The following is a 27,650-nucleotide window of genomic DNA, read 5'->3' on the forward strand; positions in this document are numbered from 1 at the left end:
AAAAGGTCTTAAAAGAAGGGGTAAAAAGACATCAGGCATTAAATCTGATTTTAAGAAGCACCAACTGTTGCAGAGTATTTGATGCCTTTTGAGGTCAAATCCTCCTTTTTGTGTTTATTTTGGAATCCAGGATGAGGGGCTCAGGCTGCTGTTTTCAGAAGTGCGAAGAGTCAAGTCCGAGCTTACGTGGCCTGTTTATGGTTACAATAGCATTGCAATAGCAGTGAGAGGATCAGACCTGGTGCATTCCTGACTCCTATTAGGAAAGAAGCTGGGGAGGAAAAAGCAAGCTGGAATTGTCCTGCCTGCAATGCAAAGGGGAGGGATCCAAGCCACCTTTAACACAGCACCAGGATAACGCCGTGTCAGCACAGCTGTGGGGCTCACCTGGGAAGCAAGGGGAATTACTAACTCCCTTTTGGGGCAGGTGGGAAGCTGCTGCTCTCCTTTAAACTGGCAAACAGCTAATTTAAATTTGGCTTCTATGGGGTCATTCTGCACAGCAGGGCTGCAGCAGAGGCACACTCAAGTCTGTGTGGTCCAGGGATGTGGCAGGGACACAAATCCACCGTGGCAGCTGCAGTGAGACTGAGGCTATTCCTTATCCCCACATGGAGGGAAAAACTTCTACTAGAATGATTTCTTCAGCCTAATTCTTTTCTAGTTTAGGCTGACTTTCCCCTTCATGTAGGAGCCTCACAGATCTAATTTTTGGCTGAAAGCCAGCACCAGGTGTATCATTCCAGGTCCTGACCACTCACCAGCTCCACCCAACAGAGAAGCAGCATCTCTTGATCTCCCACAGAGTTTTGTAATTAAATATTAAAGAGTGCTGCTCATTCAGTGTTTTCCAGGCTTTCATTTCACCTGGCACTTCAAAGCCATAATATCATCATTTCTCTACAAGTCTCCATAGTTAGGATTAGTTTTGTCAGTCTTGAGTATTTTACAGTTTTTCTGTGTTAGTCTCCAACATCTCAAGGTTAGTTTATGCTGCTGGGACTTCTTGTATGGGTATGTTGCTGCTTTGCTTTATGCTCTAAATCAGACTGGTGTTCATTTTGAGAAAAAAATTGTAATAATTTACAGTAAGACCCTTGTTTACAACCCTTAAAGCTCAAACAGATTTCACCCAGTCTCTAGTTTTCCTATTGCTGCTGCCCAGAAGAATCTCCATGAAGTTTTAAACAAAAACCTGGCTGACAGAGAGGAAAACTCTGGTATCCTATTATAGGATAAGGGGAGAAAATAGGGAAGAAAATAAACCCCAATCTGACAGCAGGAGAAAGCTGTCACCTGCTCTGGGGTATGAAAGGGAGTTTTACTACATCTCAGTGGCAACAGCAGCTTCTTTAGAGGCAGAAGAAACACTTCTAGTAATCTTTCCAGCTAAGTGAGGTAAAAAACAGTTTACTGTCTTGAAAAGATCATGTAAGGATAATACTGGTTCTGGGTATCCTGCTCTTTCCTACAGCAAAATTTGTAACTGTGCCAAACCTGCTGCCAGGCTGGAGCTGGGAATAAAAGCACTAGCAGGGCGTTTATTGGCACTAACTCCTGCAATTTGGGGGAATTCCTGCTTTTTGGCAAATACAGCACTGGCACCTTGAGTGATGGCAACCAGCATCCACCCCTGCACAAGTCTTTGAATGATATGTACAGTTTATTTGCTCTCATCTCCTCCTCATTAGGGTCTCTGTGTTAGAGACATTCACCCAAACGTTGATAAAGCCAAAATGCAGTGACAGAGGGCTGGAGTCATGCCTGGAATGGGCTTAGTATCACAGGACCTTTTCATTGAATGATTTTCTTCTGTTTACAAAACTAAATTTCTATTTTTACACATCCATGCCTGCTGTTTGGGAATACACTTAGGATATCTAATAACTTCCCAGTGCAGTTCCTTCACAACTCCAAAGCTGATTAAAAAGATCATCTGGTGAAGAGGGAGGTGAGGAATATGGGTCTGGTCCCCAGATAGTGTAAAAGCAGTGGATCTCAAGTGAGGTAAAAAAATGTACTAAGAACTAATTCTATATTTTGAAATAATATCCTTGAAAAGGATGGAAGGGAATTGGTGATTGGTGCCACCTCTCACCCTCCCCTATTGCAGCGGTGCATGACAGCATTGAAAGCTGCTTATCTTAGTTCTTGGAAGATTAACTAAATGTAAAAGACACAATTTATAATGCTAAATAAAAGAAGAATCAGTATATATAGGGCAGGGGCAGTTAAAGCACCTACACATTTTAATATCGCCTGTGTCAGCAAACTGTCAGCCCTAAAAGGTCATTAAAATAATCTGGCCCTTTATCAAGAGCAAACTCTTGCTGACTGATAATGCTGAATACCTGCTGCTAATTCCAGTCATCTCTACAAGCTAAATTAACCCTTTCCTGAGCATCATTTGTGCTGCCTGTGATATATGAACTGTCTTTATGCAAATTCTGTTCTTTTCCCATCAAAGGCATTTTCAGTTAATTCTGTAGTTCTTTAACAAACTTTTAATCTTGTTGCTATTTTACCTCCATTGCCCTATCTTTGTGAGGATAAGATGTAAGCACTAGCTGGGTTTGGAGGAAAAATAGGATCAAGTATCATTTACACGCCCCTTACAGAGGGCCCTGTCCCTATCAGGTGCCAAAACACTCAGCTCCCCTTCACTGCAACGTGAGATAGCAGCGACTTCACCAACAGCATTTGGCTTTTTTCAAGTTTGGGTCCCTCACAGACTCCTGCAGACACCAGCAACAATTTCATAAACCAGCAGGGATTTTGATAACTTATATACAAGAGTGCAGGAGGCTATCAGCTCCAGGGACAGAGCTGCAGATCTGCTTTTAGGGAAGATAAGATCCCTTACGTGTCTTAACCAGCTAAACAATGTCCCACAGGGTTTCACATCCCATGTGCTGGGTGATGGCTGCAAACACACTCCTCTGATAAAATGTCATGTCCTTTGCTAAAGCTTCAAACCCAGTGACACAGGGGGGCTTCTGGATAAATAGATTCCCCTGAAATATTAGTTTTATGTGACAGATTATTCCTAAGAGGTTTCAAATGCTCCAGACTTGAGTCAACACCTGACTCTACAGCTCTTGCTATCACTGCCCCTTTTGATTTCCTTTGGTTTTCTTTCCTTGAGATCAAGGTGATCTATTTTTAGTGCAGGCACTGGTTAAGTGAGGAGTTGCTATAGTGACAGATAGCTGATACAAACTGAGTCCCACTGCAATTCCTGGGGCTGGGAAAGGAGCACTCCCCAAAGTGGGGCAGCACCTGGGGGTGCCCAGACACTGCTCAGCTCAGGGGGCATTAAAAACTGCCCAGAACTCTCAGGGTGATGCTTAATGCATATGAAACAGCCAGAAGGCAGCCTAGGTACCTGTTGTAGGAAACAAACACATCTTGCTGCTTCTGTTGGCCCAGTAAATGTGCTGGTGTTGGTCTTCAGCTTTGCAGTGGTCCCCTTCTCCAAATCAGCTGCACGAATGCATCCACCATGAAAGTCACTATGTTCTTGAATGTTCACCAAAACAAGAATGATTTTGTGCCTGCGTTGAGAATTGGGTGGGAAAAAGCCACAATATTTGCAACTTCAGCTTTCCTTGCAACTGAACAACTGAGCATCACAGAAATGTTGCTTGGAAAGGATGTCTGGAGGCCCCTTCTTCTATGTCCCACTCAAAACAGGTCTGGTATCAACCAAGACCAGGTCAGCCATGGCTTTGATTAGAAGACTCTTGCAAATCTCTTAGGATGGAGGCCACTCTCTAGGTTACCTGTGCCAGTACCTCAACAACCTCTTGAGGGAGTTTTTGCTGAGCCTGATCCTCCTCAGGCACAAATTCTTGCCTTTTCCTCCTTTTTCTACTATCTGCACTACTAAGATGGGTTTGGCTCTATCACCTTTGAAACTGCCTTTCAGGGAGCTGCAAGCTGCTGTTAAAATGCACCTTTAGTCTTCTCTCTGCTGGACAAAAAAAAAAAACAAACCCTGCCAGTTTCCTCAGCCTCTCCTCACACATCCCAAAACATCTGCTGTAGGTCACAAAACATTTTGACAGCCCTTCAGGAAAACCCTCTTCAGTTTCCCAGCCTCCTTCTGTCCTTCTCTTGGGTGGAACCAGAAATTGGACCCCTTGTTCTGGGTGCAGCCCAGCAGGCCAAGCAGGAGGGGGATAACAACTCCCTAAACTGGATTGCTCCATTCCTCCTGATGTAACCCAGTATGGGGTTCACATGCTGATAATGACAGCACATTTCTGGATCATTTTCCAGATTATATCCACCACAACCCCAAGTCCTGGGGTGCCTGGCTCACTGGGAGTCAGGACCCAGCATGTCCTGCTGCAGGCTCACCTCACCACCCAGGTCCCTGATGAACAATACCAGTCCCCATACTGATCCCTGGATATTAACCATCCCTAAATTCAGTAATACAATTAGGTCCCTTGGGAAATGCCAACATTATTCCAGCTTCTCATCCTTTCACCTCAGTCCTCCTCTCAAGGAGACTGGTGCAACCCTCACCTTTGAACACCCACCCAAGTTTTGTAGTCACTCCTGCAGCAAGACCCCTTCCATTGCAAGCTTTCTATCTCCTTCATGTCTTGGTTTGACTTGCCATCTCATTTCTGCCTGACCTGTATTTCTTAAATTGACTTATTGCCCTGTTCTTGTTTATTATCCCTAATTATACTCTATAAAAGCCATGAAAATGTCACAAATCATCTGTTCCTCTCCAGGAGCATAGCCCTCCAGGATTGTCACAGGGATCCTGGGTTCACTATCATCATTCCTGCTCTGACTGAAATAAAACCATGGGGCCAGATGGGCAGGATCTGTTAAACAATCCGGTGACTGTAGCTCTGAGTGTGTCAAAAGGGTCCTTGTGGCCCCACAGGGAACAGAGCACTGGGAAGCAGCTGTTTTCCAAGGACTGGAAAAACCTCTGAAGAAACAACAGGATGCTATTAATTAATGTCAGCCAATCCCACCATTCATCCTCCAGCTAAATTGCCCCAACTTCATCAAAGGAGGAGCAGAAGAAGGACAGAATGGGAGCTCTTGGGTGCAAACACTGGGGTCTGTCCTTAAACCAAGCGAGGCTGTGTGACCTTTCCAGCAGGGAGAATTCAGCCCCTGAGCCAAACCTGCCAGCTGCACCACGATATCTCACAGAGCAGCCCTTCATCTCCTGAGAGCAAAGCCTTCATGTGTCAGTGTGACTCTGGAGTGACAATCAAATGGCTGAAACAATTTCAAGGCGTTCGATCTCAGCATTACCAGCACTTTTAAGTCCTTGAACTGCTTTTAGGTTGGACAAGAATAGAGGTGAAAGTAGAAAACAGCTGAATCTTGGTAATTCCAGGGATTTGCTGATCCACTAAACCTGACAAACAAACTGCCTTAACAACATCTTTGAAATTGCACTCTTGGGCAATTCACTGAAACTTTGAGCAAGGAGTCAATAGTCCAAAACATTGATTTCTAATTAAACTAAAGTACCCACCTACCTAAATGCTACTGTCAAGTGCAATTTTTGGCTGTAAAAACAGACCTGGGCTTGAAATTTGCTTTTAAAGTCTGACAAGACGATTTGTAATATAGTTGCATGGGAGTATAAATAAATTGTGGTCTAGCTTAGCACATTCAAATAAGTAGAAAGTCAGTCTAGGATAACAGCTTCTCATGTAGATATTCTTTTGAAGTGAGAACCCTTGGAAAGTACAGGGAAAGCAGGGAAAAAATTATCTCTATGCTATTCCCAACTGGTGCAATAAGGATGAGAGAGGATGCATGGAAATCAGCAATTCCTGTGATTTTTAGTATGTAGGTTGTGATCTCCAGCATCCATCATGAAGGCACCCCAGGCTGTGTTCATTAAACTGAGGTGCCACATATGAAAGTCTTATCTACATTATTTTATTTCAGCCTCAAAAATGAATCAGATACTTATTTATATCAGAAGTAACGGAGATAGTGTTCCAGCCTTACATACCTATCAGAAATTACTTGTTACCTGAAGAGAACAGAAGCAGGGGATGAAAAAAGGAAATATGATAAATACTTAAATATTACTTGCTGTCAGAAAAAGGCAGGATCTGCACCCTCTTTCATTCACAGTCAGTATCCAGCTTCCTTCTATCTCGGTTTCTCCTTTTCCACTTCAATGAACTCCATTTGCATTTCACATCTTTGCTCAGATTCAATCCCAAAACCTGCTTTTAATTTCTTTCTTTCAGGAATAACATTTATCCCACTTTTCAAATAATACTATTTGAATAATTGCAGAATTACAAGAAAGTGTCCTTCAGACAGTTAAAAATGAAATTTTCCTGCTGTTGCTGTGTCTGGGGGACAAACACCTGCACCCACAAGTAGCAACAAGGACCAGAACAACTTGGACTCCTCCCAGATAGGAGATTTCCCTGCCCAAAATCCTGCACAGTTTGTAAAGCAGCCCATCAAAAGGGAGGCTTGGCCCTGCTGCTCTCACCACGTTGTTGACAACAGCACGTCAGTGCTGAGTAATTCAGTCATTTATAGTAATACAGATATTTTGGACCAAATTTTGTGATGAGACACACAGAGCTGCCTGGAGCAGGACTGGGAAGAAGAGTCAGTGGGCAGATTCATTTGCACTGATCTGGAAATTTGTGCCTCGAGAACACACTGTATTTTTACATGTCTAACCTGCCCTTCAGGCAAAAATAACTTCTTTGAAAATAAATTACTCAGAGAATTTGCATTCTTGGACAACTCATCGCGAGGGCAGAGTCTACATCTTCTTCAAGCCTGCAAAGGGCTGCAGAGGCGGGATGCTGCACTCTGCTCAATCCACCTCCATTTCAGTTTCCATCAAATCAGTGGAGGTCTTATGGGGTTTATTACTATCTGAATTTACAGGTGCCTGCTTGAAAACACCTTGCTGTTTCTACTGCTTCATGGCCAGAGTCCTTGTCCCCTCATTCAGAATGCCTCAAAGCTGTGCACAAAGCCAGGATGTGCCAGAAAGCACCAGGACAGTGACTATAAGAAAGCAGAAAATGGCAAATTAAAAAGTCTCAGACATTTAATCAAGCTTGTCACTGCTTTTCTCCTTCCCAACAACCAACTACAGAAATTTCACAGCTTCCAGCTTCTCTCTGTAGTACAAGATTAATCAGTACTGATCAGCTGGGGCTGCACATCTTCTAAAATCACTGTCAGCTCAACAGAGCATGAAAACCACTAGAGAAAATCATTAACAAACCAAAGCTGTCTCAGTTTCTCATGCCCAGTGTCTGATGATGGTGGTTTTAAGCTGCTTTACTGGAGCAACAGGATTTTGCTCTTTCAGTTCATTTATGGCAGAGCTGGAACATGCAGCAATTCCTTCACTCTCATTTATTTCTCCAGAATTTTTTTCACTATGATTTCTCCCCCACTACCTCATAACAAAAACATCTCACCAGAATGAGAAAGATAAATATCTCTGATCCTCCCACAAGCAGCACCACCCACTTTGGGGTGAAGCACTGGGTGAGCTGCAGCTCTCCAGGCTGGAAGGGAAGGAGATAAAGTCTTGTTTCCTTTTTGCAATTGCTACTCCATCATGTGTTCTGTGCTTCATGTTTTCATCCTGCACTTCTTCCATGTTTTCTGCCCCTGTTCTCAGGCTTGTGCCAATGAAAGGTGATGAAAGCCAGGCTGAATTATCCCCTGGGTTTTCAATTGCACTTGGGGAGGCTGTGAAGCACCAGCTCTTTGGTTTGGTGTAAGTCCCTGCCCGTGGACAGCTGTGTGATCTGGTCACATCCCATGGCACATTACCTGCTTGTGGTGATCATGGGTGCAGTCACCACATCCCCATTATTGGGAAGGAAGAACATAATTTCTCTGCTCAACACACGATCCACCCTCACACCCAGCCCCTGGGGTCTCGGATGGACCATGACAAGAGACAGAAGAAGCCCCTTGAGTTTTTGACTGAGAGGGGAAGACATTTCCATTTAGGCTGAGTATTCTAAGGACACCCCACAGCACCTCCCAACACAGTCTAGAGCTTCAGCAGCCCTCCATTCCATTCCATTCCATTCCATTCCATTCCATTCCATTCCATTCCATTCCATTCCATTCCATTCCATTCCATTCCACTCCTCAGCAGCCCTCCATCCACTCCATGGTGGTTACAGAGACATGAGATGAAAGGAGCACCGCGCAGGTTACAGAGCGACTCTGGGACCACCTGATTCATGTAGGGCTGAAGCATTTTTGCACTTGTGTTTATTGGGGTCTGAGACATCCAGCAAATGACTAAATGACTCCTCATTTAGTCCTAATATGCACCTAATTATAACAGGGAAATAATCCTCAAGAGAGCTGTTGAGGTGGGATAGGACAGGGGCTGAGGGGCAGCACCCAGGCTTGCTTGGAGCCCCTTGGACCTGGCTTGTTGGGGCTCAGCTTTGGCACCTGATGATTAAAAGCTACCTGATTAAAGTAACAAACCCCAAGAGGAGCAGCGTGGGCAAAGAGAAGCTCCTGGGCATTTCCATGCAGCTAAAAGACTCCAAAACAAGTGTTTTGAGGCTAAATGCCCAGCACAAGGCAGCCCTGGTGCAGCCTCACAGCAGCCACATGTGCTGCAGAGTGGTTCCTTTGCTGAGAACTCATGACTTGGGTAGGGAAAAAAACACTTTAAACATTATTCCTTTTGCATATGTCACCCAGTCCTTTGTGGAATACATGGTGTTCTTTAAAGGGCAGAGCAATTAGCCTCTCTGAGGTCAAAAATCTTTCCCCTTCAGAAATGCCACAGAGCCTATCCATTTACAACACATCGGGCTGTGGCGAGAGCTGCCAGGAGGAGAAACTGCCAGAACCCTGCACAGCAACTGCAAGAGGAAGGAGGAAACTATGCAGCAGTGATCTAGAAGCTGGAGAAATTTTGGGTAGTCCCTGTTCTCAGCCCTGCCAAAATCCCATTGCATAAATCAGCTTCCCTGCTGTTTGGTGGACAGCTCAAGCTTTGAGGTCTCCCTGTTGGCTGCTTCTCTCCCAGAGCAAACTGTGGGATCTCTGCCTTCACTCCTGCTCTCGTTTGCTCCTGGTACTCATTCGTGTTTTTCTCCTTTCCCTCTCTGTGTGTTCTCTGCTTCTGTTTGCATTCAGGTCTCCCCTTGCTGTTCACTTGGAAAAAAAGGACTGTAAGGCTCCAAACCTAGGGAATTACAGAGATGACCATCCTTGGCAATGCCACTCTTTATTTCTCCATCAGGATGCAACCTCTGCACCAGTGCAGAGGAGGGAAGGGGTTCAGCTCAACCAATACACAGAAGAATGGTACTACTTGATAATTTTAGTTGCAGTGGCCTGATGGCATCTAGCCCAATCCTATTTACAAGGACTGGAGGATTCATCCTTAAAACAATTATGGAAGTGGCCAAGAAAAATCAAAAATTCCAAATTCAACCAGTCTGGGTGTCAGATTACCCCTTTTGGGTAAATATCATGGGATATTTTCCTCTTGTTTCCTTTTCCACTCCTTTTCTGAAAACAGTCCAAGCTCATTTACCAACAGGGAGGCTGCTGTCATTCATTTCTCACCCCTGATGGTAGATGACAACCAAATGGGATGTGCTGGTGTGTGATTAACCCTGAGGAGCCACCAAGCCTGGCTGCTACCAGCACTCCTGCACACATTAATACTGGTCATAAAACCTGCTGAGTGCCAGCACTTCCCTTGAAAGCTGCTCAGAAAGTGTTTATTGAGGCCTAAAAGCTACAATTGAAGCTACAGATTGAAAGCAGCAAATAGTGCAAAGCTTTTGTTTTGACATTTCCCTGCAATTAATTAAGGCCATTGGGGTGGGGGGCATGAGGGGAAGGCCTTTGCAAGAGTGTTAACCTGTTCCCTGAAAGGAATCCAGACTCTGGTGGGATGGCAGAGGCAATCCCCACAGCAGAGCATCCAAGGAAGACAATAACTCAGATATATCTCATTTGATTTTTCTCACCCTTGTGACTCAGTAGTTCTCTGTTGGTGATGGAAGTGCAGGGAGCTGACCTGGTCACACTCTTACAAGATCTGTAGAGTAAAAACTGTGTAGAAAACTCTGCCTGGTACTCACTGTGTATCACTGGAGTGGGCTACAAAGCTGGAATAACAGGAATGAGGAAAAGAAGGAGCAAGTATTTTGGCAGTGCTAGCATTATACTTTTCAATTATTTTTTTTTTATATAACTCTGTCACAAGCAGTACAGTTCATGTAGTCAGGTTTTTTGGTGCAGAACAAATTATTTTCTCCATGGAGGGAGTTGAGGACAGGGTTTAGAGTTAGACTCAGAGGAAGCAGACATGCAACACTACGTTTAGTGCTTCCAGCAGTGAATCCTTTTGCAGATACTGGTTATACCCCTGTGTTGATGAAACCACAACCAGACTGTGAATGTCCAAAGTGCCATTCAACATTCAATCAACAAATTGCACCTATGTTTCTATCTACTCTACATGAGAATTTAGGAAGTTTAACCAGAGATTTGGGAAGGAATTTTATGTCTTTAAGATAAATATTCCCCTTCTTATTGCATAAACCCTGTGACCTGTCTTTGTGCATGTTTCTGACACTGTGAAACTCCAAAGACCTGGGTCATTTCTCATTCACATCACCTTGACCTTCCTACCACTCCCACAGAAACACCAGGTGGGTTTAGGAAAACACAGAACAAGACACAGTAAACAGTTCTAGATTTAAAATCACTTAACTGTATGCAGCAGGAACAAAAGGAGAAGTGTTTGCAAGGATTACAACTTAAAAATTACACAACCAACCACTAAATAAATTGGAAAACATTACCTAGAAAAACCAAGACTCCAGGACAGCCACCCAACCAACAGCTGTATTTCCCCATCACCAAATGTACATGTATGTCTCCACATTGTGCATTTGGTCCAACACTACTCCTACTTCCATCATTCTGCTGGATTTGACACAGTGACTCCTGATCAATAGAGAGCAAAAGAGCCTTGCCTACCTTTTGTACATGTCAGCCTCTCTAAACTGAGCCTTATCCAGCTGATTCAGTGTAATATCAGTTTTAACCTTCTCAGTCACAGAACAGAATTGCTCAGTAACACTCATGGTCTTCAGAGAACCAGCTACCATTAGTCCATATGCATTAGGAAATGCATTAAAATTGGCATTTCTCCATTATTAAGACAACAGCCAGATCCTGTTGAAAAATCCCTTTTGTCCTGACCAGCTGATCCTTATGTGACACACAGATACTCTCTGACACACACAACTCAGCACCTGTATTGGAGCTGATACTCAGTGATGAGGAAAAGCTTTTGCTTAAGAGAGAACGGTCCCGAATTGCAACTCAAACACAAATATACTGATAACTGCAGTATCAGAAAGATGTTTTTCAAATGCATTAATTACAAGACTGATAGGAATTTTTTCTCTACTTAAAATTCATGTATCAATAGATACAATTAGGCCTAACTTAGAACTTAGTTGTTATTGTTCAATTAAAGTGACATCAGGCAACAGCCCCTTCTGAATGCCACAGGATTTACTGCAAAGCTTCCTGTACCACCACTCTTCTCCTAAAGGTTATGGCTGATGTGTTACAGGCGTCAGCTGAGATTTTCATCTCTGGTGCAAACCCACACCAGAATAACCTCCACACAACAAATGCACGATTCAGTCAGTGAAACTGGGGAGCACAACATTGTTGCTCAATTATTCACTATCACCCTCTCCCAAAGAGCAGTGTCCCTCCTTGCTGGATGCAGAGGGTCCTTACCAGACAGGCCCTGGGGGTCGGAGTGGCGCCTTTCCAAGATTTTGCATCGCTCCTTTCTCTTCTTGCTCCCTCTGAAGCTGCCAAAACGCTTCATGAGCTGCAACATGCACTCGCGTGGCGGCAGCTGTCGCTCATGCCCAGGGCTGGAGGAAAAAAAGCAGCACGAGGGGCAAGGCGAGGTGTTGCTCACACCAAAAGCCCAGGTGTGAGAAAATAACTCTCCAGAAAGACAGTGTGGCTGCAAAAGAAGTCCAGCTGGCCAGCAGCTCAGCTCTGAGGTGCCTGGCTGTGGTCTTTGTGGAGAGCTGTCCTGCAGCAGGCTGCCAACCCTTGCCCGCCAGGCGCTTCCAGCCTTAATTCCGGCATACAGTGACTGCCCTGCAAGTCTGTGTGGACAGCGGGAGAAGTTCAAAGTCTGCCCAGCTTGCAGCCACAGAGCTCTTATACATCAGCTGTCAGAAGCCCCAGAGACCAAAACGTTTCCCAGTGGATCAGCTCATGTGGAAAAGGTCAGGAGCCGCCTGATAAGCTCCCTTGTTTAAAAAATAGTGACGGTGCGAAGGAGCCACCAGCCCTCTTGAAGGGAGCTGTCACGTGCAGCTCGGCATGACGACTCTTTCAACAGGCTGTAAAAGGAAACCACCCCTGGACAGACAATTCCTGGCAGCAGTGTCCCAGGCACGCTGGCACCATGACGTGACATCACCCAACTATTTTGATTCACGTGTGCTGGGTCTTGGGAGGGACAGGAGAGCCCAGCTGACTCCATGAGCTCCGGAACGCCTGGCCCTCCACAGCTAATGACCGATGGATCCATGGGATCCAGCTCCTGCCAATTCATAAAAAGAAGGCTGATACTTTCTGGAAACCGTGGAGTGAAGGGCTGGAGCTTCTCTGTGACGTGCCCTCCCCGTGCTGCACGTGTCCCTGTGCTCAGTGCAGATCGCTCTGTTCAAATTCGCTTTCTGCAAAGCAAAAGGCACCAGCACAGCTGTTTGCAGCACAGCTAAATCCACCTCGTGGTCTTTTCAATGAGACAAACATGCACGAGGCTGTTGCTCATCCCAATCAGCCAGGCTGTATGATGATGTTTGGCTCTGAGTCTACATTTAGAGCTGTTTATTTTAGGAAGGGGTTGATTATCGTGGGCTGGATCTCGAGCAGCTGGAGAGGGGTGCAAGCATGATCCAAGGCATGGTCAAACCATCGTAGCCAACCTTCCTAAGATCATAGTAAATGCACTGTTAAATCAAAAGCTTTTTTTAATGTTTCCTCTGGACAGCACTAGATTATGAGGCTCAGCTCTTTCAAAAATCAAACGCTATATGAGTAATGAGAGTCTTATCTTTTTAATTCCTAGGAGGAATTGAAGGTTATATCACCTTTTTCCTCTACAAAGAAACATGACTTCTTCCTTGTGCCCATGATTACTTATGGGACTTAATATCATTGGGAAGGACAACAAAGCCCAGCCTTGAATGCTGCAGAAAAGGCCTTTATCAACACAGATTCCTTGCAAGCTCTGGTTTTTCAGAAAGATGCATTAATGCAAGGATGCCCTGGGCCTTCAGGGATCCCAAGAATATGTGCAGAGGTGACAGCAGGTTCCTCTGTCATCTTCAGCTACCAGAGGTTCCCCCAAGTCTACCCTGTGAAGAACATGAAATAAGACAGTACAGAAGACACCATTGTTCTTTCACCTAGCAACCAAAACAATCAAATTATTACCAAGACACTTAATTACCTTCCACACAAGGCTCTGAACTGATATCCAAGTGAGGCACGATGATAATTAATGTGAAGCTGTTCTCAGACTTTCCCCTTCTGACTAGTCCTCCCACTTTCTCTTACCCTCATCTCTGTGGCCCTGTTTCAGCTCTGCAAGTGAACATCCTGCTGCTTTTAACCAAATAACAATCCTTGGCATAAAAGCTCCTGTCAGCACAGTGTGTTTACAAAGCCCCTTCTCCAGCCCCTCCCTTGAGGCTCACTGTTCACACACAGCACAGAGGAGAAGCAAAAAGAGCAATGAGTTGAGGAATTAGCAGGCTAAAGTGTCTGTGTTACTCAAATATTCGGTTTAATGTAGCTGTAAGAAGCCTTAAGCTCTGCACACCCCATCTGTGGTGAGTGACCACCACATTTACCTCTGCAACTTCACCTGCACTGTCCCCTCCCTTCACTCTGCCATGATTATGGCACCACCACTGAGACAGCAGCTGCCGTGGGACAAGCTCTGGCTCTCCCCACAAGCACATTTCAAGTGCTGATTCTCAATCTATTTCCATAAGTACTTCCTGTTTGAAAACCAGCTCCCCCAAACCAAACCTGGATTCTCCTTGCTGCAAACTAAGTCATTCTTCTCTCACTCACCATGCACAGGGAGAACAGTGTTCCTTTCTGATCCAGAGCCACCCCTGACATATTTGACAACAGTTATTCAGTTCCCTGTCCAGTCTTTATTTGATCAAAGACACAAGAAGTGTTGCCTACACCCCCAATTCAGTCTGAACCTCAAGCTCCCTCTATTTCAGGGAGGAAAAGCATTCCTCATTCTTCAGTGGCCAAAGGATTGCTAGGAATGATTCGATGTTATCAGAAAGCAAAAAATTTAAAATCCCTTTTTAATGAGATAAGAATTGCTATTGCTTCAGCATGGAAACAGCCCCCTTTTCGATAGAAACCAAGGATAAATAGTCACTGATGACCTTTTCAAGCAGGGCCATTGCACCAGGAGGGCTCATTTCCCCTCATTAAGGGAAGCAGCAAGACTCTAATGTTTCTACACAGAGCTACTAGAAAATGAAACAACACTGTTTAACAACTGACTTTCGCAGTAATTTGTTAAAAAAGCACTAAGTGTTTTGAGTATAATCAGTCTGTCTCCCACAGCTAATGGTCTAGCAGACACTTGCACATTTACACCAGGTACTACATCTTCTTAATGATTCCAGTGCAAGGATCTTGTAAAACTAATAATAAAAAGCTGTGCTTCAAAGTGTTCCTTTGGGGCCATCTATGTTCTGGAGATTGAAAACACAAATCCCTTCCATCCCCTCCAAGCAACCATGAAATGTACTCTTGTCAAGCTTCATTAAAATCTCCCAAATTAGTTATCCCATATTATGATTTTTTAGCTGCATAAGGATAACACCGTGCCCCTCCAAAAATCCTACACAAGCTCACTCTGAGAGATACCAAGCAATGGGCAGCTTAATAAAGTTATTTTTGGGGAAGGAGCAAACAAACACTGGTGTATGTGTGAGAAACACTTCCCTAGTCCCACTGTATCTGCAAAGCTCACCAGACCTCAGCCCCAAAACCCCCATCCCTGGCTGGGCTCCCTCTTTTTGATGTTTCTTGCTTTTAAGTTCTCCATCTATCAGGATAAAAGGACCTGCCCTCAGTGATTTACCACGACTCCTCAGGCACAAACATAACAAAAATCTTTTTTACTCTGGATGTGATGTGGAGGTCTGTTCTGTGAGGTAGAATTGAGGGCGAGTGTTCAGATTTGGTCACCAGACAGAAAATATGGAAGATGCCTTCACATCAAACAAGTGCAGCCACCAGAGCTTTGAAACACAAACTGATTCATCCATTTTACAGAGGTGTAAATTCTGTGCCACGGGGAAAATACTTTAAAATCTGGTATTTCAAACCATTTCCTCAGTTGTCTTTTTAACAGGAGCTTGAACCTGATATACAAACGCAGCAGCAGAACACAGGGCAGGCAGTGGGGGCCAGTTAATGCTATCTAATTTATTTTGATGTGAAAATGGAAAAAACAACGTTTTCTTCCTCGAAATTTAAGAGCTCATTTAGCTCAAAACAGGAAGGCTAAGAGGAATTTGTATCCCCTTAGTGACAATTACTGTTTGAACTGGCTGCTGACTGCAAATCAGCAAAACCAAGTATTTCCCTTTCCTCGTTGCTGAGAATTTCCTCATTCAAAAATGCCCTCTGTTTTTGTCATTGCTAAGAGAAATAAAGTTCAGATCCATGCTCAGAAAGGTAAAGTATGAATCATACTTGCATTTCTACATGGATCATGTTTCTCTGCCATGTTGTCCTAAAAGCTTCCCCTAAATTGGATTTTTTTTCTAATTTTCATTTTTTAAACTCTACATAATGATGTTGGCAAAACGGAACATTTTCTAATGCTGTCAGTGGTGCTGGTACATGCTTGCATGCCTTACAACACCAGACTCATCTTAACTGCAACCATATTTCATATAAATATAAAATGTGGAAAATATTTCAAAATAACATGCAAATAAGTATGTAAAAGAGATCTTTGCTCTCAAAAAAAAAAAAAAAAAAAACAACCTCTGGAGTCCAGGTGATGCAATGCACAAAAACAAAAAGCCTGTTTAGCCTGAACACCATTTGCAGGCCGATTGAACAGAACATATAGCCCATGTTTGCAAAGAGAAACACAAACTACCACTTTCTCCATCTGGTCCAAGCCCAGCTCACACCCCATAAAAGAATTGCAAGTTTATGACTCCAAGCTGGGCTCAATTACTTCCCATAATCATAACCAAGTGTTTCTGTGTAACGAGTTTTCATCCCCCTTTTTTAATACTACTTCATGCTGCTTTCACTATACATTAACAAACATTTCAATCTCTGAAAAATCTGCCAGAAAAATTTAAAAGGTTAATTTCACTTCTTTCCCACAGTCCCCTAAGGTGCACACTATATTCCCCAGGACTCTTGGTAAATTACTTATAAATGACATCCTGGCATCTTTGTGATGTTTTCCCATCCTACCTTTCCAGACCTTGTAACACAAACCAGCAGGAATAGGAGTAACAGCAATGGTAGTGTTGGCATATTGGTGATTTCTAGTAAGAAAAACACTTTTTCAGACCCAGAGCATCCATCCCAGAAGAGCAATAAGCTGGGACTGATGACTATGATCCCATCCAAATGATAATTTTATCACTTCCCCCCATCCTTCTAATAAACTTGGTGCATATGTTTCCAGCACTCACTTCTTCAGCAATTTCACATCTATTGTGAAAAACGGAGCTGTTTTTAAATGCATCACAATCTGGCTGTGCTCAAAACACCAAAACAGTATTCAGTCCAGGAAGTACAAGATGTCTGGTGACAACACCACTTCTAAAATTTAGTAAGTTCTCAGCTAAAGAAAAACAGCAGAGATAATAAGTTCCTTAGAAGCATTTTCCACTTGGGCTTTTCTCATCTCTTCTTGCTCCTCTTTCTTCTTTTCTTCTATGAAGTCTTTCAAATATATCGATCCACAAAACCTTGAGAAGGAGATAGAATTCAGTGGAATATCACAAATCTCCTTTTTGTTCTCTTCTTGTCCTCATTTCTTAACTGCTTCTTCACTTCTCATGCAGAATTGGAACAGATTAAATGATGTTAAAGTCAAAATGGGCATTGTAAGGCTGAACAAAATACCCCCTTCAGTTTAAATTAAAGTCTTAAAACCAGCACTGAATGCATCACAAAGGGAATGTCAGCAAATGAAATAAGACAGAGATTGCTCAAAAAAGATAATGTTAGGGATGGGCAGTACCTGAAAAGTGAAATTCATACAACTATCCCAATACTGAACTCCCATGAAATCTAATAGAATTAAAAATCAGAGCATCACAATTCTACAGAAATACAGCACTGCACTGATTCAGTTTTTGGAGAGAGGAAGGGAAGGGAAGGGAAGGGAAGGGAAGGGAAGGGAAGGGAAGGGAAGGGAAGGGAAGGGAAGGGAAGGGAAGGGAGGGAAGGGAAGGGAAGGGAAGGGAAGGGAAGGGAAGGGAAGGGAAGGGAAGGGAAGGGAAGGGAAGGGAAGGGAAGGGAAGGGAAGGGAAGGGAAGGGAAGGGAGGGAAGGGAAGGGAAGGGAAGGGAAGGGAAGGGAAGGGAAGGGAAGGGAAGGGAAGGGAAGGGAAGGGAAGGGAAGGGAAGGGAAGGGCCTCACTGAGTTAGCAAAAACTAGCACCAGTGCTCAGCTGTCCTTGCATGCCAACCCTGCACAAACCAGTCACCCCAAAATGACCCATTGCTATGCCCCAGTGGGTGAAATAAAGACATATATGCTATATTTATATTACATACATACAATCAGGGACAGTGGCCAGCAGCATTCTATTAGACCTGTGAGACAACACAGAAATGCTGGCTGAAGAGAAAATTGAACCACACCTTGAAAAGCTAAATGCTTAGATAATGCTTGAGAAGCCTTTCCCATTCCTGACTCCAGCCAGTTTCACCAGTGACTCTCCCACTCTTCACTGATTAAAAATGGACCTCATAGTTCAGATGCAAGGGAGCAGCAATTTCCAGAGTAATAAAACATTCCCTGTGAATCTCAAGGGCAAAGGAGGATTTATGTGCCTTTCCTGCTCTTTGATGCTGTGATGGTGCAGAAGAACCCGAAACCTACATGGAGATCACCTATAGGTGTTTACATAAATGTTATTTTGGCAGTGAAAGCAGGGTCTTGTAGCAGTGAGCTGAATTGCTCACTGAACTCAGCTCAAAGCTCACAAAACCCCAAGGACTAGCCAGGGTATCCATGGGAAGGACTTCAACTAATTCTACAGCCACTGCCAGTGTGGTTACATCAATGGCCAAGGACACTGCACAGGACTCCATCCTGATGAACCAAACACAGGAGAGATGCCAAGAGGGAAAATTCCTACAGGATCATCCAACGCAGCATTCTTAATACAAGTGGGATTGCTCCAGCCAGGGGAATACAATAGAAAGGGAGGAATCCTCTGTATGTAGATGGGGACTGAACTGAAATCCACCCCTCTGCACAGTCTTTTGGAATTGCAGCAAATCCCTTCATCTGTTTGTTCAAGCCATTCTTAGCAAAATACACCAGACCTTCCGGTCTTTAAAAAATAATACAAGGGATTAAAAAAAAAAAAAAAACAACCCAAAAGCTGCACCAAAAAACCAGAAAAAAACCAAAAACAAACTAACCTTCACCTAAAAAAAACCCAAAAACCAAAACCAAAACAAAAAAAAAAAAAAAAACAAACAACACAAAACCCAAAAAAACCCCAAAATAAAAAAAACCCAAACAAACCAAAATACCAAACTATCAAACAAAAAAAACCCATAATAAAACAAAACCAAAACCCACAGAAAACAAATCCACAAAAAAATCCCTCAAGATCTGTCTTCATTTTCTACCTTAATTTTCCAAGAAAATTAATGACTCAGAAGCATCATTAGTTGTAAGCAAACAAATAAAATCAAGTGCTTTGCATGCTTTAATGTCATAATAACTGAACAACTGGCAAACCAGCTCTGTTAACTTCCCAAGATAAACATCTCAGGAACCACCACCATCTTAGATATTGATATAGATATAGATATAGATATAGATGATATATTGAGAGAGGAAGTTTACTAGAATTAGTTTTCCAAATATGCCAGAAGAGATGGGAATATAGAGGAAAAAATACACATTGTCACACACTGTATCTTTCTGGAAGAGAAAATCTTTCTGGTTTCTTTTTCCAGGTTTTGTTGTTGCTGTTTTTTGTTTTAATGGGGCTTTTACACTTTTTGCACCCAGATGACACCGAGCAATTTTGATAGCAAAAGAAACTTCACTGGCTTTTAAAGAGAGATGAAAGCACTGTGAGAAAGACAGACTCTACAGATTTTTGAGGTGGTACAGAGGCACCTTAACAATCTCCAAAGGTACAAAGGGGACACAGAAAGAGACAGTGGACATGTATGGGAAAACTGGGTTGTTTTACTCTTGACAATGACCTAGAAACCACCCAAGTATTTCCCATTTATTGATGATTCTACCAATTTGTGTAACTGGAAGACAGGTGATTTGGAAAAAAAGGATCCCCAGGATTCAGCTAAAGAGCTCCTGTGACTGTGGAAGGCACAATCCTACGATTCAAAGGATAGTGTGGAACAGCTTGGGTGGTGAAAAGTTCCCTGTTCATTCATTGTACCAGTGAAAACACCAAGCACTGTGAAGTTCAGAGTTGTTATTTTTAGGATTGTGTGAAAAATCTCAGTGGGTTGGCTGGGACCAACGCAGACATGAACTAGAGAAAGCTTTGAGTCTTTATGCCTTGAGATGACAGAAGGACTGGAAACCCGGGAGCTACAAGACAGCAAGAAAATATTCCTGGAAAAGCCAACCCTGCCAGTCTGCACACACAATACCTGGCAGGAGAAAAAACAGCCTGAAACTTTTCACAGCAGCTAATCATAAAGGAAGAGACTGGAAAGGCTGTCAGCCATGTCCCTGGGGATCTGCTTGAAAGCCAGAGACAGAGTGGGAAAGGGGCAACACCACTGCCACTCCTTGCACAACATTTCCTTGGTCATTTTTGTTTTAGGATCCCCTTATGAATCAGAGGACCAGTGCTCAGGCACATCCCAGCTGACACTTAATTTGCAGCCAGCATCTTTCCCTGTTCACTTCCTCAAAACACATTGAGCCTCAAATTGAGACACTTCTGGAATCATGGAATCTCTTTTAGTGTGACTTGTCTTAGCAATACATTGGGTTAATCCCAATACTATTTGTACCTTGTCAAGTAACTTGAAAATTATCTAAAATAGTATCACAGATGATCAGAATTTGTTGCAGAGAGCCATCAGGTCCCCAGATCTTGTAAAGGTTCATGCAGTGGCTTCTGTGCTTAAAGTAGAAAGCACTCTACCCAGTAGCCCCCCTGTCACTAATCCTTACACATTCCACATCAAGAAACAAAGCAGAAGCTCACTGTTCTGGTCACAGAGCTCTGGATATAACCAGCAGCAGAGACTCTTGAATTTCTTGTCTGCCCCTAAAGCCTCCTCCATCCTTAGTCCCTCACTCAGGTGCCTCTGTTCTCAGGGGCACATTTCTAACACAGGCCTAGAGCTTTCTCCCACTTGGTGCAATTCTGGCTCTCAGAGTCAAGGTTGCCAAAAACAGCTTGTAAAAACCTACCCATGTTCCAGACTGAACACTTTTGTTATTATTACATATTTGTGGAAAAAACCACTCCATCATCACCTGGCAGCTGGCAATAAAGCCTGGCAAATCTGACGCTCAGCTTATTTGCAAGCACGTCACTGGAGAAAAAAAAAAAATTAAAACCTCTTTGCTAACAGACACAAACAGAAATTACTGCTCCAAGCCACATAGTCCTCTTTAAACCAGGCAGGTTGTTTCCAGTCATAATAAAATACTTTCAGGCCAGAGGAGGGGAGGAAGAAACACTGAAATGGGACTGAGTATAGCATTAATAGACTTTGGTTTTATTCTAAACTCTGCTATCAGGCAACTGCACAGCCAGGAAAAACCCACATCACCTCTGTGAGAGCTTCAGAGGAAAATCTGTTTTCAGGTGTTACTGCACTGCAAGAGTCTCAAGCTTAGACTAATCCCTTTTCTACTCCTATTAACCAGAAAGTTAATTAAAAATCTTAAAGAAAATGAAGACCCACAGCAGAAGAAGTAGATTTTTACAGTGACCACAGGTTTCTGGCTTTCCTCCCTGTTTATTTGCTGCCTATATCCATTACAAGCCTCTGCGTTCAAAGGCGAACAGCAAAATTCCTGTGTCCAGGAACTGCTCAGAGAGGGATAAGTGCAGGGTGGAAAGCACCAACCCTCAACCCAAGAGACCAAACTTCCACTGTACTCAGCAGCAAAACCCAGGCTCATTGCCAGCAAAATTGAGCTTTTGAAGATGTCTTTAAATTAATTTCTCAGTGTTTTTTTTCCTGCACGTGTTAAAAGATGTGACATGAGCTCCTGTGCCAAGCACAGCACTGACTAGGAAGGTCCTGCTGATCTTTGAATCAGAGCCCTCAACACCACCAGCCTAAATCAGCTCTTCAAATTCCCCCTGCACCCTTCAGTCCTCCCTATTTACAGTCACCTGCTACAAAATTCACACTCTCAAACTACATTAATTAATAAACCTTCATAAAAAATGGAGAAGATCCACTCAGGCTCATGGACAAAGCTTTGGGGAAGCTGGAAGCAGAGAGGGATGCTCCTGTCCCAGCCTTTACCCTCCCTGCCTGCACAAACCTGCAAAAATCCCAGCCTGCACAAATCCGGCGTGGGAGGGAATGCGTGGGGCACCTGCAGAGCCCAAAGGACTTTCTGCTGCTCAGCAGCTCCCTGTGCCTCTCATCCTAATGTGCTTAAGAGGTAAACAGCTTCATGTCAGCAGCAAGTTTTTACTGGGTTTTTGTGGTACCCCCCTTCATGACTGGGAAGCTCCAAGTGTCTTCACAACCTTTCCTTGGTTGCTGTCACCAGGCACTTCCTGATGTCACAGATGGTTTTGCTTTCTGCTGCAAGGGCACAAAACATGCAGCCATGCCTGGAGAGTGCTTGGTGCAGCCTGAGTTGGTCCACAGTGAAGAATGAAGCTGGCTCTTCAACAGTTTTGACTGCTCAGCTCCAAGAAAAGTTCCACTGTGTTAACAATATCAGCACAAAACCACCTGCATTTCTCTAAGGATGTGGCAAACCAGTGTCCTTTCCTTACAGCACTGAGCCCACCAGGCTGCACTACTCTGTGCCCACCTCACCCCTTCAAGGCTGCAAATCAAGGGCCTCTCCCACTCCTATATTAGCATTATTAGTGTATTAATTATGTTCTTAACCTCATTTACCTCCTTGGCTTTTGCACCATGCAAAAAGAACGAGGAAAGAAGAGCTGGAGGCTTCCCTAGGACAGCAAAGGGCTCCTCTATCCCTGCAGCCTTCAGTGGAGTGGCAGCAATTGCTTATAAACAGCTCAGCTGAACATGATTCCTTCCCCAATGCACAGCAAGTATGTGTGTCCAAGGCAGAGGATAAGAAACTTTGGGGAAACAAAGTGCCAGGTTTAGAGAGAAACACAAGTTCCTAGCCATGAACTCATCACCGGATTTTTCCCTCGGAATTTTTGCAAGATGTGCATGTGCTGTGAGCTGCTGAGCCTCGCATCTGCTGGATGGTCAAGAAAGTAATTTCTAAGAATGTCAGTGATGTCAGGCATTTTCTTTCTTAATGTGGCCATAAAGTGGCAAAAGCTGTCAGCGGCACTGGCAGTAGCTTAAGAAAAAATGTTGATGTTGCCTGGATACTGAGTCCTGCTCCAGCCTCGGATTTGCCTGCATGTCAGCATTTGACAGGAGTAACTCCTTGGGATTTTAGGTTTTCTTTAATATTTTGAGATCTGTGCAAATATCTCTCCTTATTCAGATCCCTCCTTCTCTCTCCTCCCCCACTTTTCGGCTTTGTAAAATGCAAACTAATTCCTCAACCGTAGTAAAGCCATAAATAAGAAGCTGTAAAAATATTTTTTCTAGCCTTTTTTCTTTTCTCCAGGTTAATCTTTTCAGTTATATAAACACTTTATAAAATAGCATGGCAAAAGTATATGAGAATCTGTTTATGTGATTAAAACTTGGATCCTTCTTTCCCAGTGACAGTATTTCATGCCTTGCATTTGCCACTGCTGAGATTTGCTCAGCTGTCTCTCTGTGACCTCCAAAGCAGAAGGCAGCAGGATTTAACACTGCTTCTCATGGAGTGCTTACAGTAAATCACTGCTGGTGGGTATCCATGGAGTCTTGGAGAAAAAAGAGCATTATTAAGTACCTGCTAATTTTTTGTTACAGTGGATGGATTTCAGGTTTTCACAGATGGCAAAAATCCAGCTACTCCAAAGGGAAGTGATTTTTTTCCCAGTCTTTCCCTTTATTGTTCTGTTCCCAATCTGATTTGTGCTTTAGTGTTTGAAGAACAGAGTTCTGGATGCCATTTAATGAAGTACTGTAGTGTTTTATTATCCTTTATGGTAAAGAATTTGGAAGGATTTTGGAGAGCTTCAGGCAGAAACAGAAACAGGACCAAAGTGCATATACAAAATACAGCACTAAACTCTTCCTGGCAGCTAGATGACAGAGAAGTAAAAAACATCCACTGCAGGAAATTTTTCCAGTCTGATCCCTGACATGGTTCCCAAGTGAGGAACAATGCACAGTTATCCCAGTGCCCCACAGCAGCAGATTTCAGCACCCTGCAGGGTTATTTTCCAAAGGAAAGGATGTGCTGTTCAGATACTTTCTTTAGCGTCACTTTTAAAATTTATCTAATAATGTCACAGGATTTCAATAGGCAAGCAAGTCTTTCAACAATGCCACCCCAAACATCATTCCTGCAGAGCCCTTCTGCACTGGGGAATGACTCAGTTTAGCCATGCCGAAGTGAAGGGCATGCTCTCCTTCCTCTTCCAGTTCTTCATTTTAAAAAATCCATATATTTTAACACTAAACATCATGACTGCATCATATCAAAAGGGTAAATAAAGCTTGAATTCAACAAGAACAGGTACCACAATCTCATAACTCTTCCCAGCTGATGCCAAGCACAAAGCTGTGTGAACACGTGAGGTTCATCTATTCAATGTAATCCTGTTTTCCCTCTTATTACAATAGTAGCAGACATGAGATTTTGGGCATTGTCAACTTCAACAGCTCTGTGGGGAGAAGAAGACACTTTCCTGTTGAAGCACTCCAAATTTTAAAATTTAAGCACTGGCAAAAAATTTACTCATAAAAAACTTGACATTGACAAAAAAAAAAAAAAAAAAAAAGGAAACTTATAAGCAGAAACAAGCCCTGAAAAAAATGTCTCTTCTTCTCAGCTTTAAAACTGGAATGGACAAAATTATAGGCAGAGGAAAGAAAGGTGGAGATGACTCAACAGGCTCGTTTTGTGTTGATGCCTTTTGCTGTTGCCTTCCCCAGTCTGATGTTGCTGGAACCATCAGAGCACTTGGATGTGTTTGAAGATGCAAAAGTCAGTGCATGGAGGCAGTGCCAGGAAGCTCCCACTGAACTTGTGCACAAGAAACGCCTTCTCCCACTGCACATCTCTTCTTAAATACAAAATGCAATAAGGGAGCAAAAATGATGGTGTGAGTCCTGATAATGACGCTGTCCAATTCTCTTTTCCAAGCACAGGTGAGGCTCCCAGCCCAGCCCAGGGCAGCTGGATCCTCTCTGGTCTCTCTTGGCTGACCAGAACCAAATATGGCAAAGCCCTGGCATCACTGCTGTCCATGCTTTCTTGGCATTCCCCCTTCCTGAGTTTGTATCTGGGCTCTCCAGGGAAGCAGCTGCATGTACTGGATATAAGTTTCCTATTCTGCAGCACAGATTTTTTACCCATTCAGCTTTGTAAGCTCCTCCACTGACTATGTTCACTGTCTCCAAATCCCAGCTCTCCAAACAGAGGGGCTGTAGGGACTTCCTGTGATAGCCACTGTGGCTTCCAGCTCCTTCAAACAAAGCTCCAGACACTCTGCCTCAAAGCTCATCCCAAAATGATGGGTGACTTTAACAGCAGCATGACTTCTGGCCAGTCCTCAGCAGTGGCTGGCTTGACTTTAATGCCATTTAATTGCAGTGACATGTCTTTAATAACAAAACCCATGCCAAGAAACTGTGGTTGGAGCAAGAGTTGACTTAAGGACAGTTTCCAAAAGGTCTTCAATCCCCTCTTCTCTAACTTGTGGCTTCCTGGGGCTGCACAACTTCTCCTGGTTCACTGAGGGACTGCAGCCACCCACAGCTTCCCCAGCTGCCAGCACAGTCACATATAGTGAGGAACCTTACCCCAAATGTCACCCTCTGTAAAAGCCACATGCTCCTCCAGCACCACTCTCTGAGGCTGGGGACAATCCCAAGGTAGCCACCATCCTTGAGTTTCTGCTTTCTCCCTTTAAAAAAAAAAAATCTGAGATTTCAGCTCTCTTCATCATCCCTAAACTCTGTGGTTAAATGAAAAAGCAGCACATCAGCATGGGTCAGAACCCCCCTGATGACATCTCCCTTGCACAGAAGCTCCACACATACCCCACACCACCCAAAAATCAGGAGAGCCTTATCTTTCAGGATTTATTTGACAGCATGGCTATGTGTGACTATTGCTACGTGGAGATGTTCCATATAACACACAGAAATACAACATGCTAATCTTCTTATTTGCATTTTCATATTCCAGTATTTTTTACACATTCTTCACTCCAATGGCCTGGATAATACCAGAGCCTAAGTCCTCTTTGCTTAAACAAACTTCAAGGGACTGTGGCCCATCACAAAGGAATCCCAAAAGAATGGCTATTTATTATATACATCAATGAAATAGAGAAAAATATTAAATCTCAGCTTCTTTTTTGGTCTTTGTTTTTACAACAAACAGAGAAAAAGAAAAATGTTCTTAACATCTGCAACAAAGCCCAAATCTGTCACTCCACAGCCGTGGCTTTGACCATTTCTCTAAATTTAGAACGTCTCTCCCTACCTGTCTTCCCTTGACACTAGTAAGAATTTGCTGATAATTCACCTGTTTTTCTGCAGACTGGGCTTCTGATCCAACAAAATCTAGAGAGCTGTACAAATGGGTTTGCACTAATCCCCACCATTTGTTTGAAAGATTTCTGTGAACACCAGCAAACATACAAGATGTCAGATCAGCAATATTCCTCATTACTTACTATTTATCCCTTTGATTGCATCAGAAGGGTTTTCCTCTGGCTTTTAAGCACAAAACCCAACACTTAGATCCCCATGTAGGAAACTATTGCTTATTGTTCACCATCTTCATAGGGGGTGAGCAAATATTGCTGAAATTAACCAAAATTCTGTTTTTTTGGTTTGGTTTAGTTTGGTTGTTTAGTGGTTTCGGGGTGATTTTTTGTTTGTTTGGTGTTTTTGTTTTGGGTTTTGTTTGTTTTGCTTTGTTTTGTTTTAAGGAGGTCTTTGCTTTTTTCTTCAGATCAACTGGCTTAGATGGCTCAGGGATTTACGATTAATTTCAGGCACCCAAGTCTGGAAATTGTTCCACTGGGTTCAGAGCCCAATAATGAAATCTTCCTATGTCACTGTGAAAAAGTCAGAGGTGGTAAATCCAACGTCTTTAAATGCACATAACAGAGCAAAATTTGGTCTTTATGGAGGTAGAAACACATTTTAACCAGCTTTGCTGCAACAGGCAACACTTTCTTCTAAAAGATGAAAAAACTCAGCTAACCACACATTCATTTTTGAGATTCACTCTCCTGAACAAGTTCAGGCTGGTGCTGCCTTGCTGAGGACTCCCTTGCCAAAAGCCCATTTCTATTAGCTGGCTACTTGTTTCAGCTGCCACTGCTGCTTCTTGTCTTTCAGAAATCCTTCAAGGTGCACTGAACCTGGCCAAAGTCACCCCTTCTCTACCACACACAAAGGAGGCAGCACTAATACAGATGCTGAACACAGAATAAATCACACGGGCTCTATTTGCCACCTGTAGCTGCTCTTGCTCCTGTATTAAGCATTAGCTCACGTGAAATTCTTTCACCTTCCCTCTAGAAAGTCTTGACTTTTGTGGAGTTTTGATGTGCACCTCTATTTTGCATGGAATAAAGCCAGTTTTGGCCTCTGGATGCTCAGTGCTCAGGGGCATGTCAGTGTGAAAGAGGAATTGAAGCAAAAGCTTTAGAGCAAACAGCTTCATCCTGTTGGAGCTACAGCTCAGGTTGCCAAGTGCAGTTCTCTCACCATTAAACAGTTTCATGGAAAGACTGTGAACATGAAGAGCTGTGGAAACCTTATACTGAGGTTAAGCAAACAAATCTGACACCAGACCTTCTGCCCAGCTCAGGCAGGCAGTGGAGCTGATACATTCACAGTGACCCTGAAATGAAATGCTCTCTACTCCCAAATAATGGTGTTTGTTGAAGAATATTTGATTAATGGCTTACCTCCACATGTGTTCCTCAGCCAAAATTTAATTGCATTGTGGTTCATGCATTTATCAATGCAATTAAATGTCTACCTTGATATGGAG

The 27,650-nt window shown here is 43.4% G+C and overlaps 1 protein-coding gene across 7 annotated transcripts in view; it reads right to left on the bottom strand.

Annotated features, from left to right (window-relative positions):
• PRKAG2 (protein kinase AMP-activated non-catalytic subunit gamma 2) overlaps positions 1-27,650 on the bottom strand; it is a 241,939-nt gene that overhangs the window by 95,813 nt on the left and 118,476 nt on the right. The window contains exon 1 of one of the 7 annotated variants that reach the window (XM_053963372.1): positions 11,800-12,561. The exons of the other annotated variants lie outside the window; for them this stretch is intronic. Within the exon in view, the coding sequence (XP_053819347.1) occupies positions 11,800-11,905 (106 nt within the window). The 5' untranslated portion in view covers positions 11,906-12,561. Of the gene's footprint in view, positions 1-11,799; positions 12,562-27,650 lie in introns of those variants that run through there. 7 annotated transcript variants of the gene reach the window in all.

The sequence above is a fragment of the Vidua chalybeata genome, chromosome 1, assembly GCF_026979565.1.
Source record: "Vidua chalybeata isolate OUT-0048 chromosome 1, bVidCha1 merged haplotype, whole genome shotgun sequence".
Classification (NCBI taxonomy): Eukaryota; Metazoa; Chordata; class Aves; order Passeriformes; family Viduidae; genus Vidua; species Vidua chalybeata.